This window comes from Octodon degus, unplaced genomic scaffold (genome assembly GCF_000260255.1).
Source record: "Octodon degus isolate 3935 unplaced genomic scaffold, OctDeg1.0 scaffold00038, whole genome shotgun sequence".
Taxonomy (NCBI): Eukaryota; Metazoa; Chordata; class Mammalia; order Rodentia; family Octodontidae; genus Octodon; species Octodon degus.
The window spans coordinates 5,125,522-5,138,220 of record NW_004524614.1 but is presented as its reverse complement, the minus strand read 5'-3'; the positions used below and the strand labels follow the sequence as shown (position 1 = coordinate 5,138,220).

At 44.1% G+C, this 12,699-nt stretch overlaps 1 protein-coding gene across 1 annotated transcript in view; it reads left to right on the top strand.

Moving 5' to 3' along the window:
* The window catches only part of Flt3 (fms related tyrosine kinase 3), a 51,075-nt gene that overhangs the window by 32,020 nt on the left and 6,356 nt on the right, over positions 1-12,699 (top strand). The window contains exons 16-19 of the mRNA XM_023715053.1: positions 8,280-8,402; positions 10,437-10,548; positions 10,890-10,989; positions 11,843-11,948. Coding sequence (XP_023570821.1) covers positions 8,280-8,402; positions 10,437-10,548; positions 10,890-10,989; positions 11,843-11,948 — 441 coding nt within the window. The remainder of the gene's footprint in view (positions 1-8,279; positions 8,403-10,436; positions 10,549-10,889; positions 10,990-11,842; positions 11,949-12,699) is intronic.

The following is a 12,699-nucleotide window of genomic DNA, read 5'->3' as shown; positions in this document are numbered from 1 at the left end:
ATGCTGGGCTTTGGGACCTGTTTGTTGCATGTGTCCTGGAATTTTGTAAATAACAGGTCATATCTAGTCCCCAGCCAGTTTTGCCATGCCCTAATCTCCTATGCTGGCACCTTTTAGGTTCTCTGTCCTGAGCAAAGACCTGGTTAAGACAAGTACAAGCAGTAGTAAAGTTTTGTAGAGTTAGGAAAAGAAACTGCTCTGCAGAACAACTTTGGGCCAACTAAAAAAAGGAAAAGGAGTACTGTAAGGATCTGTTGGTCCCAGGGCAATCAGTTCTACTCGGGGAGAAACAGCAGCAGAAATGAGGAAAAGATGGACAAGAAGACAAAAACTGGGTTAGATGGTGGCTCGTCTGCCTGATTGGTGAGAGGACCCCAGGAGCAAAACAAAAGAGACATTTATTTATACCTTTGCAAAGTTAGTAACATGAGATACAAGGTTGCCTAGCAACTAATAGCCAACCTTAACCAAATAGGATGTTTACCTCAGGACTGAGGTAGCTTGTATGCTTTAGGCACGTTGCCTAGTCCCACCTACACATTTGACCAATTTTTCTGCTTCTGCACCTCCCAACAGAGCACGCCCCACAGCATGAGGGTGGGCTGCTGTAGAAGTGAGAACACAGAGGCAAAACTCAATGTGGAAATCTTTTTTCTGTCACCCACTCCTGAGACTAACATCAGATTTATCGAAAACCTGCTCAAGTTCTGTCAAGAAGTCCATGTGCAGGGATTTGGGAACTGCTCTATGCATGTGTCCTGGGATTTTATAATTAACAGGTCACGCCTGTTAGGTTTTTTGGTGATGACTCAGCAGAGAAGCAGAAATAAGTGGGGGCGTTGGGGGGAGTGTTTATTAACTCTGAAGATGCGGAGCGGATCATAGAGGCAGGCAGGTGGGGAGATCCTCTGACCTGAGACAGGGAGGCTGACACTTTATGAGCTTTTGCTAGGGGCGGAGCTTGAGAGGCAGGCTCAGTGACACACAGGAGCTAATAAGAGACTCCTTGTGTGCACGGGAAAGGTAAGAGGAAGTTGTATCCAGAGCTGGAGTGGGAAAGAAGGAGGAAGTGGTCACTGGGGAGATAAGCTGCTGTTTTGGAGATTCAGCCATGTTGAATCGGGCCATGCTAATTTAGCAGTTTGTACTCGGGCTGCAACCTGTCAACACCTACTTCCCCCGCTGGCCTTGCCATGACCTAATCTGTCTCATTTCCCTGAGACACACGAATCCCCATAATTCTTTATGGGAGCACTAAGGAAGTAGAGCTCTGTCTTCTATGGTTTCTTCTTCTATACTCTATGGAGTATATACTTCCAACTGTCTTGGGTGCTGTGGCTCACCGAATGGGTTGAAAAACCTGTCAGAAGACAATGGGAAAAGAATTAATGACTAAAATAACCTTACTACAGTGTTGCCTTGGTCCACAAACTGCATTCTCTCCACAATGCTGGTCATAAACTGAACTGGGCAGAGAACCAAATCAATATTCCCCATAAAGTCAGCATCAAACCTAACTATTTAATTTGATTTGGTTCTCATCCAACTCTTCATGACCAGACTCGTGTAAAGAATGAAGTTCTAGTGACTATTTCTGTGTAGGGTTTTTATGGCTTATCACTGTATCCCTTGAAGAAGGCCCAGAATGGTTCCTCAGGAACTGGGAATAAGGATGAGGTCCAGAAGGACCTGTAGGGCTGCCCCTTTTGTCTCCTTATCAGCCTTTTGATTTCCCAAGGAGATTAGACATGTCTTTTTGGAATCCCTTAACAATGCATGACTGTAATCTGCTTGGGAAGACAGACCATCCTGCTTGTGCTTTACAGGTGTTACTTTGCAGTTGGCAGCCTCCTTTCCAGATTAGGCCTAGTGGCAGAGTTGGTGGAATGCATGGAGTATGGTTTATGTTTCCCATGGCTCATCTTGGGGGCCTGGAGTAAGTGACAACTAAGTCTCAAGTCCTTAAAATGGTAACCCATGAAGAAGGAGGAGGCCCCAAGAGCCCACAAAGCATCCCTTGTGAGACTCAAGTATTCACTGGACAATGTCTCAGTCTGAAACCACGGTGATGGTGTTATCTTTCATAGGAGCATAGAGCTATTGAGCCACTTGATGGCTCTACATAGAACTAGATCTTGGTTACTTAAAATGACATGCAGGTAGGAGATCCAATTTGAGCCCACAAAGTGTCCCTTGTGAAACTCAGGTATTCACTGGACAGACATTTCTATCCTGAGCACCAGCATCTTTCACAGAAGCATAGAAGAAAGCCCTACTGAGGGCTCTTTGTCTCCTGACTGGGCCCCACCAACTCCTTAGGGAGAGGGAGTGAGCTGCTTGATGGTACTACCTAGTACTTTGAAACTCCCATGAGATCAGGGTGGGGTCCCCAGGGCACACCCTTAGCCATGATAAGCCACTCAAGCGGGGTGGAGCTACCTAAAAGAGTCCTTCTGGCATTTACCCTAGTAGTAAAAACTTTAGTATTTTAAGGCAGTAGAGTCAGAATCCTCTTCTGTGAGAGGAAAACAAAAAACAAAAAACTTTCAAGAATCCTAAGAATTATAGTCGCTTGAAGTAAGCTTTACTGGCAGATCTTTTTTCTGCTCAGGCTCTCAGAAAAATGTTTCTAAATTACCTGCATTTTGTTAGATGAAACAAGGAGAGGGTCTAGCCTAACTCAGCAGAGAGAGCAAGCCTACATGTTTCCTGAAATCACTTGGCTTCTATGTACAGGGGTGAGGATTTCCGGTGACCAAGGTGATACAGGGAAACCTCCAAATGACACACGGAGAAACACTGATCTCCCAACCTGAAAAGAAACCTGGGAGAAGTTTGTGTTCTCTAAAACCGAAGAATGAATTTTAGGAACAAATGGAGGTTATGAGCAGAATATATTTATTGAGGGAAAGAAAGCTCCTGTCTCAGAGAGGTACAGGAGGGGGACCCCAGCAGGTTGTTCCTGGGAAACTGTCTCTTCCAGGGACTTTTATAGAGGAAAACCATGCAGTGAGGTGGGTCTAAGGTGGCAGAGAAGACATGGGAACTTGCTTATGTGGGCATAAGGTAGGACAAAGCTATGGTCAACCAATGAGATTACAAGCACCATTGCTCAGGTAAAATTGATTAAATCCAGTACCAAATGGGGAAGCGAGTCACCTAGCAAGTGGGCATGAATATGGGACAGGGTCTCTTCCTGTTGGGGGTTGGGCTAGTGATTCATTTGGGCTCTTTCAAGGTGATTGATACCTATTTAGAATATCAATCTCTGATGCCTATCCCTAGGGAAGTATGTAGCTGTGTTTCTTCTTTTGTCTTGGTTTTGAGGTGTAGCCCATATGGGAGTGTCTGTCTCTTCCAAGTTGTAAAGTCATCTTATCTTCCATCTTGTCTCCTTGAAGGCCTGGCCCTGTCTGACTGCCTATATTTCTGTCTAATTCACCTGCCTACAACAATGGCATCACTTGAAATCAAACGTGGCAGATCCTGCGTGGGTGACCCAAACAGGCAGTCAGTCACATGATGAGATGGGGCCCTTGACTAAGATAGCGTTGTGAGAAAGCAACAGCCATTTAGGAGCCTAAAGCACAGATGAGTCTTTGAGTGTAAAAGAGGAGGAAGCCCCGGGGAGGGAGGCAGTCACTCAAGCAGTCTACCAAGTTACCAGCAACAGTTGTTCCCCAAAAGAGTGAGAAAACTGAACAAAGTATCACAGAAAACACAAACACCAGGATGAAACAGGCTTTCTGTCTATTTAACTCCATGGAGTGACAGCAAATGGAAAAAAAGAAGAGATGTCGGGGTCAGGGCACTGCAGAGGTATTTTCACGGGTCAGATCCCCAAGGAAAAGGAAGTATGTGGGGGCAGCAGCAGCAGCAGCAGGCATCCTTATTGTTTGTCCTGTGTATGTGGACCATTATCAAGCTTCACATTCCCGCATATGGTCATGACGTGAAGTGCACGTGTGGTTGTCTGTGCTAAGTCAGGCTTGCATAATGCATCCTGTCGTGCATACGCCAGACTGTGAGCGCAAGTCCTTATGGGTCCTCAGATGCCCTGGGCTTTGAAGCAATCTGCTATGGCTCCCTATAGCAGTAAACTTCAGATGGGCTTATAGGTCTGTTACTGGCTGAGAGAGAAAATAAACTGCCTTTTAGAGAGAAACAGCAATAACTAATGTTCCCGGCCTTACCTGCTACTCTTGGCTGGCGAAGACAAATATGTACTGAGACTTGGGGTACTGGAGTCTCCTTCTGCAGGTGGTTTGTAGGTTCTTTCTGTCCTCAGCAAAGAACTGGTCAAGAGAAACACAAACAATAGTGTGGGGAGCGGCTGAAGCTGGAGATTGACCAAGGGCAGCCTCAAGAATACAGTGCCTGAGGCAGGTCACGTAAATAAGCTATCCCAAGAACAAGCCTTGGTGTTAAGCTATTGGGTGGAAAGGTGTCTTGTGATATTCAACCTGCCAAGAGTATAAATAAATATGCTATAGCCCTTAGAGCTCTCCTTCTCTCTTCTTCTTTCTTTCCTTTTTTTTTTTTTTCTTTTTTTTGTACTGGGAATCAAACTCGGGACCTTGCACTTACCAGGCAGACACTTACGCTGTTGAGCTATTTCCCCAGCCCTTCTTCCTTTCTTCCTTCCCATCAGGAGAGAGGGCTCCATATGGCCTCAGTTTTCTGTATTCTGACTCTTCTCCTTTTTTCTCCATCTTCTCACCATTCTCACTGTAGGGACTTGGAGAGCTGCCATGGAATGCAGCACAGTAGCAAAGTTTTAGTAAAGGTAGAAAAAGAAACAGCCCCTGCAGAGCGAGTTTGGGCCAAGTAAAAACAGGAAGAGGAGCACACCGTACAGAGTGAGGGGGACCACCATGGGAATGAGAACACAGAAACCAAAATTCTGCGTGGACCTTTTTTTCCCCTCCTTTTTAATGTATTTGGCACAGGGTCTCAGTACACAGTTTGGACTCATAGTGAGCCTTTTATCTCAGCCTTCCCAGTGCTGGGATTATAGGCATGTGCCACCCAGTCTGTTTTTTGTTTGTTTGTTTTTTGTGGAACCTGGGATTGAACTCAGACAGGGAAGCACTTATTCTCTTGAGCTATCTCCCTGGCCCTGCACCACCCAGTCTGGACCATCCTTTTTGCATCACCCACTCCTCAGGTTATATCAGGGATAGGCCACACTATCAGAAACCTACTCAGGTTCTTGAGGGAAGTCCACATGCAGGGCTCTGGGAACATCTCTGGCCATGTGTTCTGGGATATTTTATAATTAACAGATCACACTTACTTCCCCTGCCAGCTTTGCCATGCCCTATTTTCCTGTCTTACTGGGGCAGTCAGTCAGGTTGTATACAGAACATTTGATTCAGAAATTGCGTGGAAGCCAAACCTCAGTGTGCTCTGCTTGCCGAGCTAGCCACCCTGAGCATCTGCCTCACTTGCTCTGCTGTGCTGTGTGCTCATGGCAGCCCTGGTCTCTGTTGCCACCTCTGTTGCTAATCCCAGATTCATCAGGGTGGTGGCAGTAAGACCTGGGAGCCTGTCTCAAACCATGGTCTTTCTCCTGTTTGGCATTTTCCCATCATTGCCCTTCTACCTGTGCTCTCTGCCATTTCAGATGTCCCTTGCCTATAACCAGGTGAAATCCATCCTCTACTTTCTTCACCATTTTCTTCCTTTGGAGGGGCAAGAGATTCTCTCTTACCTCAAGATGCAAGTCTTTCAGTCTACTGATGAAATTGGCAGTAGACGTATTAACAGGAAAAGAACACAGTTATATTTACATCCTTGTATGTTTGTGGGAGCCACACGCGTAGGAAACTCCAAGGGGCCAGTTCTTATTCTTTTATTGATATTGCATCTCTATCTGGACAGAAGTGCTTCCATGAGCATCTTTGCAGATGTTGAGATATCCGTCTAGATCTCCTGGCCAAGTTTGCTGCTCATAGTTAAGTAAAGGTAGACAATCTCCACTTTCAGTGACCTCATTTAAGATTTTACAATGGTGTGAAAGCCGTACACGTTCAGTAGAAACTGTACAGAACTTGGAGTTTTGAATTTAATCTGTCCTTGGATAGTGATGTGAAATCTACTCCCTTCTCTTCATGCTGGGCAATGATGGCGATTGTAGCTCTAAGTGACCCTCAGTGGGCACAAAGGTACACATCTGATGCCACACATGGTACTGTTGCTAGGCTTGGATGTCCAGGCTGGGGAGATGGCTCAGTGGAATAAGCACTTGCCTGGCAAGTGCAAGGGCCTGAGTTCAATCCCCGGTTCCACCAAAAAAAAAAAAAAAGATATACGGCTTGGATGTCCAATAGGTTGCTTGGACTCAATGCATTTTTGACTTATAATATTTTTGACTTACAGCAGTTCTATTGGGCTATATCTCCATTGAAAGTTAAGGAGCACAAATATTCAAGCTACTCATGGTTGGTGATCAAGGGCACTGTTTTTCATTTTCTTCAATAACTTCGCTAACACAAAACCTTGAAGAAGGTCCAATTTCTTAGATCTTTTTTCCTTCTGTCTTCCTATGGACCTTCTCTAGATTTTTTTTTTTCCACAGTGCTGGGTCTTCACCTAGGCTAGGCAAGTGCTCTGTCACTGAGCTGCACCCCTAGCCCTGGTCTTCCCCTGTGAATCATGCACACCACTACTATCACCTGCTTGGTTTCCCTCCTTGCCACTTCTTGGGTGCACCCCCCAACTCCTACATGGGCTCCTTGATATCATCACACATCTGCTGAGCACTTCTTCATGCTGCCACTGCGCCATGGATGAGAGACACATGGCTCCTTGGCACAAAATTCATGTTTTTGGTTGGAGACAACTGACATACAAATCAAAGTTGACACATGACATCTTTGATCACATGATCAGAGACAACAATGGGAATTCCGGAATGATGGACACATTAGACCTGGCAGGGAGAAAGAGAGACAGAACAGAAAAGGCATTCTGCAGGACTTTTTCCTTGGTTTGGAGAGGTTTTTGAAGAAAACCAACAGGGTACATGGGATAGGATAAGCCTATAATTAGGAGGATGAATTTTGAATAAAGGGATGATGTGGATATTTTGATTGTGGTTGGAGTCAACTTTAGTGTAGTAGATACAGTACTTGGATGCTCTGATCTGAAATGCAAGAGAAGTGCTTAGGTTCAAAATAGAGATGTGGGGGAGGGCCCTGGGAGATAGCTCAGTAGAATAAGTGCTTGCCTGGCAAGCACAGGGTCCTGAGTTCAATCCCCTGCACCACAAAAAAAAAAAAAAAAAAGGAAAAAGATGTGGAGGAAAGTAGCTGCATCACTGGGCTTAGATGAGATGCCTTGGTAGAGGATGCAGAAGGGAAGATGCATTTCTGGGAAGGGAATCGGCTCATCTGAGGGCCCTGGAGGAAACATTTGAAACTGCAGAAGGAAGGAAACAGGAGAGCCACATACAGAATTTACAAAGGGAAGAAGCCAAAGTGGGAGGGATAGCCAGTCTTACCAGAAACTATGGAGAACTCAAAGCACAGCAGGACAGGATGGATGCCAGGCTGGTCATTGTGGGCATGATCCAAAGCTGCTGAGGCAGCAGTGAGAGGGGGCAGGTAGGCTACACAGTGGTAAAGGGGCCAAAATGCGAACAGATGCCACTCGAAACATTGGCTTTGGGATTGGGGCGAGGAAGAAGATGGGACTGGCGTTTCAGTTTTTATGGGGTTTGCCTTTGTTTTTTAAAGATTGAAGAAATTCCTTTGGGTCTCAATAACTAGCACTTTGTTCCTTTGAAAGTCTTCCTGAAAAGAGTTAATTTTTCTGCTCTTAGATTTATGTCATAACATCACTCAATTCAAATATTCCTAATTCCACTTCAGTAAACCTTGCCAAAATTATGTTTGTTTCTTGAATGCTTCCTTTGCTCTTGCTCCATTTTATTTCTAACATCATTTCCCAACCAGAAAAGAGATTATGTGTGTTCTTCCCTCCCACTCTGAGAGTGGTAGAGGACAGCTTCAGAAATCCTCTTGGGGTCTCGCCAAGCCTCATTGTGCCCTTCACATGTCTTTCTTATAGCAGGATCTTCTTTCTGAGAACCCATCCCCGCTGGCAGCATGAATGATAGCCACAGTAGCCTAGCCATGGCCCCCAGGCTCACTGCTTTTGTTTTGCCCTATATCCATCTTGTACCATGTCCATAATTCCTCAAGAGCTAGGAGACTGATGGCATCCTATGATGGAATGCACTACGGCAAATGACACTCCAATTTCCTTCTTTCCAGTGTGTTCACAGAGACCTGGCAGCCAGGAATGTGCTGGTCACCCACGGGAAGGTGGTGAAGATTTGTGACTTTGGACTGGCCCGTGATATCCTGAATGACTCTAACTACGTTGTCAGGGGCAATGTGAGGCTGCTATTTCTTCCCATGTTTTCATTCTGCTAGTTTATCTTTTGTCATTATTTCGGTAAACATCTGCACTCACTGCAGAGCATTTTTGATTTATGAAAACATAAAAAAAAAACCCTCATAACAGTTTGCTTCCTTATGCTTAAAACACTTTTCTGTAGCCTCAGGGAATAATCCACCTATGATAAAAGTTGCACGAAGCAGCTACACATCTACCCTTAGGACATCTAGTCAAAGCAGATCCATTAGGGGCTTTTGAGTGCAGTCTTCACTTTAGAAAACAAAAATCTCATTACCTGTTCTTACTTCATTTTCCTCAGCTACAAAATGTGTTACAGTAAAGCATTTTTCAAAATGTACAACACATAAATTAAATATTAACTATAAAATTTACAGGACACACTACTTCAATAGTAATTTTTATTTTTCTAAAAGTGCAAACAGTAATTTTAAAATGTTTTCCATCTTGTCATTGTTAATACAAAGAGATCAAAAAATCACTGAATCATGCTTATTAAAAAATACCAAAGACGATGTGCTATTTACCAAAAAAAAAAAAAAAAAAACCTGTTAGAAATAGTAGTTTAATTTTGCATCTTAAAAGAGTAATTTTGAAGAGATAGAAGACCTAGGCCCTATTCTGCTCCCTTTGGTTACTCGATTTGGCAGTTTCTCCGTACTCCATGTTTCCATTTGTGAAGCTACAATGGCCACAGCAAAAAAAACAAAAACAAAAACAAAACAAACAAACAAACAAAAAAAAACGCTGACCAAGCCCTTACTATGTGGTAACATTTTCCAAGGTGCTTTACCTATATTAATTAATTTAGCCATCAAAGTACCCAATTTGTGGATGTGGAAGCTGAGGCTCACAGAACTGACTTTCCATGTTAGTTACACAGCGCATGAATTTGAACGTTAAGTCCTAACTAAATCTATGCCTAGCCTCCATAGTATTGTGTTTCCCTTGCACTTACCCTATAGGTTTGTAGGGGGAAAAGTACAGTAAAACCAATATAAAAGGTGTGTTCAGTGTAAATGTCTAATACAGGTGAAAACTAGAATTAAACGGTGTTCAGATAAACATCGGTTAAAATCTGCTCATTAGTTACAACAACTGACACTAAGTCTGCTGGATGCTCCTGCATAGATATGCAGCTTCTACCCTATAGTCTCCCTGCCTCGTATGTGGCAAGGTGAATTCCACTTGGATCCAGTTAATTCTTTAATGAGTGAAATGAAGTGAACTCACCTGCTCTCCCATTTGTGTAGGATTTTTTTTTTTTTTTTTTTTTTTTTTTTGCGGAACTGGAGATTGAACTCAGGCCCTTGCACTTACTTGCCAGGCAAGCACTTGTTCTACTGAGCCATCTCCCTGGCCCCTTGTGTGGGATTTAAATGATGGTTTCTTCCTTGGGCTTTGATTTTACTTGGTAGATTAAATGTGCAGATGAAACACGCTTCTTGACCCATGACAAAAGGAATGAATTCAGAATACTTTGCCCCAAGATATAGGTCACCCTGTGCCTTGATTCAGATCTGAGGCTGTGGGCAGTCAGAATGCACCTTCCATGCCAATGGAAATTATTAAAGCCACAGCAACCAGCCTGGTTTCATTTCTGGAAGTGATGAAGTAACTCCCCTCCCTATGCTCCCAAGGGTGCATTTCCACTAACCTTCTTCTGAGAAATGCTGTGACAGGACAGTCCACTTAGCTCAGAGGTAAGTCCCACTGAGCTCTGGACAATGGACTGGCCCTTCCTTATAATGGACAGTGAGTAACTGCTGTTACATCTGCCAACTCCAGGACAAGCCTTTGTTCCAGATGAATTTAAAAGGAGTGTGTGTGTGTGTGTGTGTGTGTGTGTGTGTGTGTCTATGCACCGGGCTAGGCTACTATTATTAGAATGTAGCTTGAAAGCAAAAAGATTGGCCTGAGGAAAATAATACATTTCACCATTTAGTAAAAGAAAAAAGCCACGGGTGCACACATGGAACATTCACCCTCGGCTCTCCTCTTGGTTCACACAGGCCCGACTGCCTGTGAAATGGATGGCCCCTGAGAGCTTATTTGAAGGGATCTACACGATCAAGAGCGACGTCTGGTCCTATGGAATACTGCTCTGGGAAATATTCTCGCTGGGTATGTTGGGCACATCGCTGGGCTCTGAGCTCTGTGCATGCTGTTCCTCTGTGTCCTGTCTCTCTCTCCTTTTACCTCCTAAGTACGAAATTGTGAAGTCCACACAGCTCCTGGTCTTGCTTCTGTCACAGCATGTGCCACTTGATGTGCTATTTCCTAACAACAGTCCTCCTTGCTGATCCACAACCTGCATGGAAAGACATGACCACTCTATCCAGTTGGAGAACCAGCTGCAGGCTGTGTCTGGCTGTTGGAAACTCTATACATGTGATCAAGCGAATGAATAAACTGACCAAGGGAGGAATCTGTGAATGGCCACATTGGCTTTATGTTTTTCTCAGGTGTGAATCCTTACCCTGGCATTCCGGTTGATGCTAACTTCTATAAACTCATCCAGAGTGGATTTAAAATGGATCAGCCATTTTATGCTACAGAAGAAATGTAAGTTCATGTCAGACTACAGATTGGTTGAAATTAGAAACTTACAGACCCTCTATTTCAGAATACATGACAAAAAATGTGAAATAAAAATTCTCTTAAAGGGGGAGGTGGGGCCGGGGAGATGGCTCAGTGGAATAAGCATTTCCTTGGCAAGCACAGGGGCCTGAGTTCAATCCCCAGTTCCACAAAAAAAAAAAAAAAAAAAAAAAAAGGGGGGAGGATTTGATCCCCAGCTCCACATGCTGAGCCAGCCTCACCCCCGGGCACACTGAGCCAGCAACATGGTGGTACATGCCTGTAATCCCAGCACTGGGGAGGCTGAGACAAGAGGAGCACTAATAGTCCGAGGTGACTAGTAAGACCTTGTGCCAAATACATTTTAAAATAATAGTAATTTAAAAAAGAATCAGAGGATTCTTCTTTAAACAAGAGAGAAAAATTTCCCATTATGGTTTAGATTCTGCACTAAATTCAACCTTGCCTACCCTCAGAAGCACCTATTTTGGGGGCCGGGGAGATGGCTCAGTAGAATAAGCGCTTGCCAGGCAAGCGCAGGGTCCTGAGTTCAATCCCCAGTACCGAAAATAAATAAATAAATTTTGATTCCTTTGCTGGAGGATCCAGAAGTTTAGACCAGATCTTCTGCACCACACTTCATTAAATGGAACCCTACCCATCATCTAATTTCTCCTTTCTAATATGAGTACAAAATCTAATAGCGTGCTTACCACAGAACAAACATGTCATCAGTCATGTGCTCTACACAATAAACAGTATGACATCCTATGGAAAATTGGTCCATGAATTTTATTCAGATTTTCCTCATTTTGGTCCTGTGTTGTCACTCTTGCAGATACTTCATAATGCAATCCTGCTGGGCCTTTGACTCCAGGAAACGGCCATCCTTCCCTAATCTGACTTCCTTTTTAGGATGCCAGCTGGCAGATGCAGAAGAAGCGGTATGTAATAGCCAAGACTTGCTAAACCATGACCATAAAGGAAATTGGTCATTTACAATACTTGTGTTGACTTCCTAAGATCCGGATGCCCCAAGCTGTCTGTCTTAACACACTTTGCCTAGGTTGCCCTATGAAAGCTGTATCGGGTGATGTATCTATTGACAGATGTTTTTAGAAAAACAGTACCTTTCCTGAAGATCTTAGCCAAATGGTTAATAAATTAAAAGCTCTTAAGGGTCCAGTGCAGAGAATGAGATGACAAAATCAAATTTAAGCCTCCCAGAAGACCCCGTCCTTTTCTGATTCAGTATGAAGCATTTGTGTGGAGTTAGCACACTGCACCATCATGTAAGATGGTAGAGTGCAGAGGGCGGAGGCCTGGCCTTTTGGAGCAGATGCCATCACGGCTGTTCTACCTCCTGTCAGGCTCGCCCTTATGACATATCACTTACCGTTGCCCCGCCTTAGTTTTCTCCCTGTAATGAGGGTTTCCAAGCTAGATGACATGTGAGCTTTGGCACTTGGAATTATTTTGCTAACTCCTGGTGAAAAGAGCCATCCCTACAGGATGTGCACAAAGGGTGTAATCTTGAGCTTCGGATACCCAGGTTCAAATCTGAAGTTGCTTAGTCTTTTAGGGGGACCAGTGGGGTAGGACTCTATCTCAGTTTTTTTTGTGTGTGAAATATGAGATTAACAAACCTTGGGGGCCAAGGAGATGGTTCAGTAGAGTAAGTGCTTACCTGGCAAG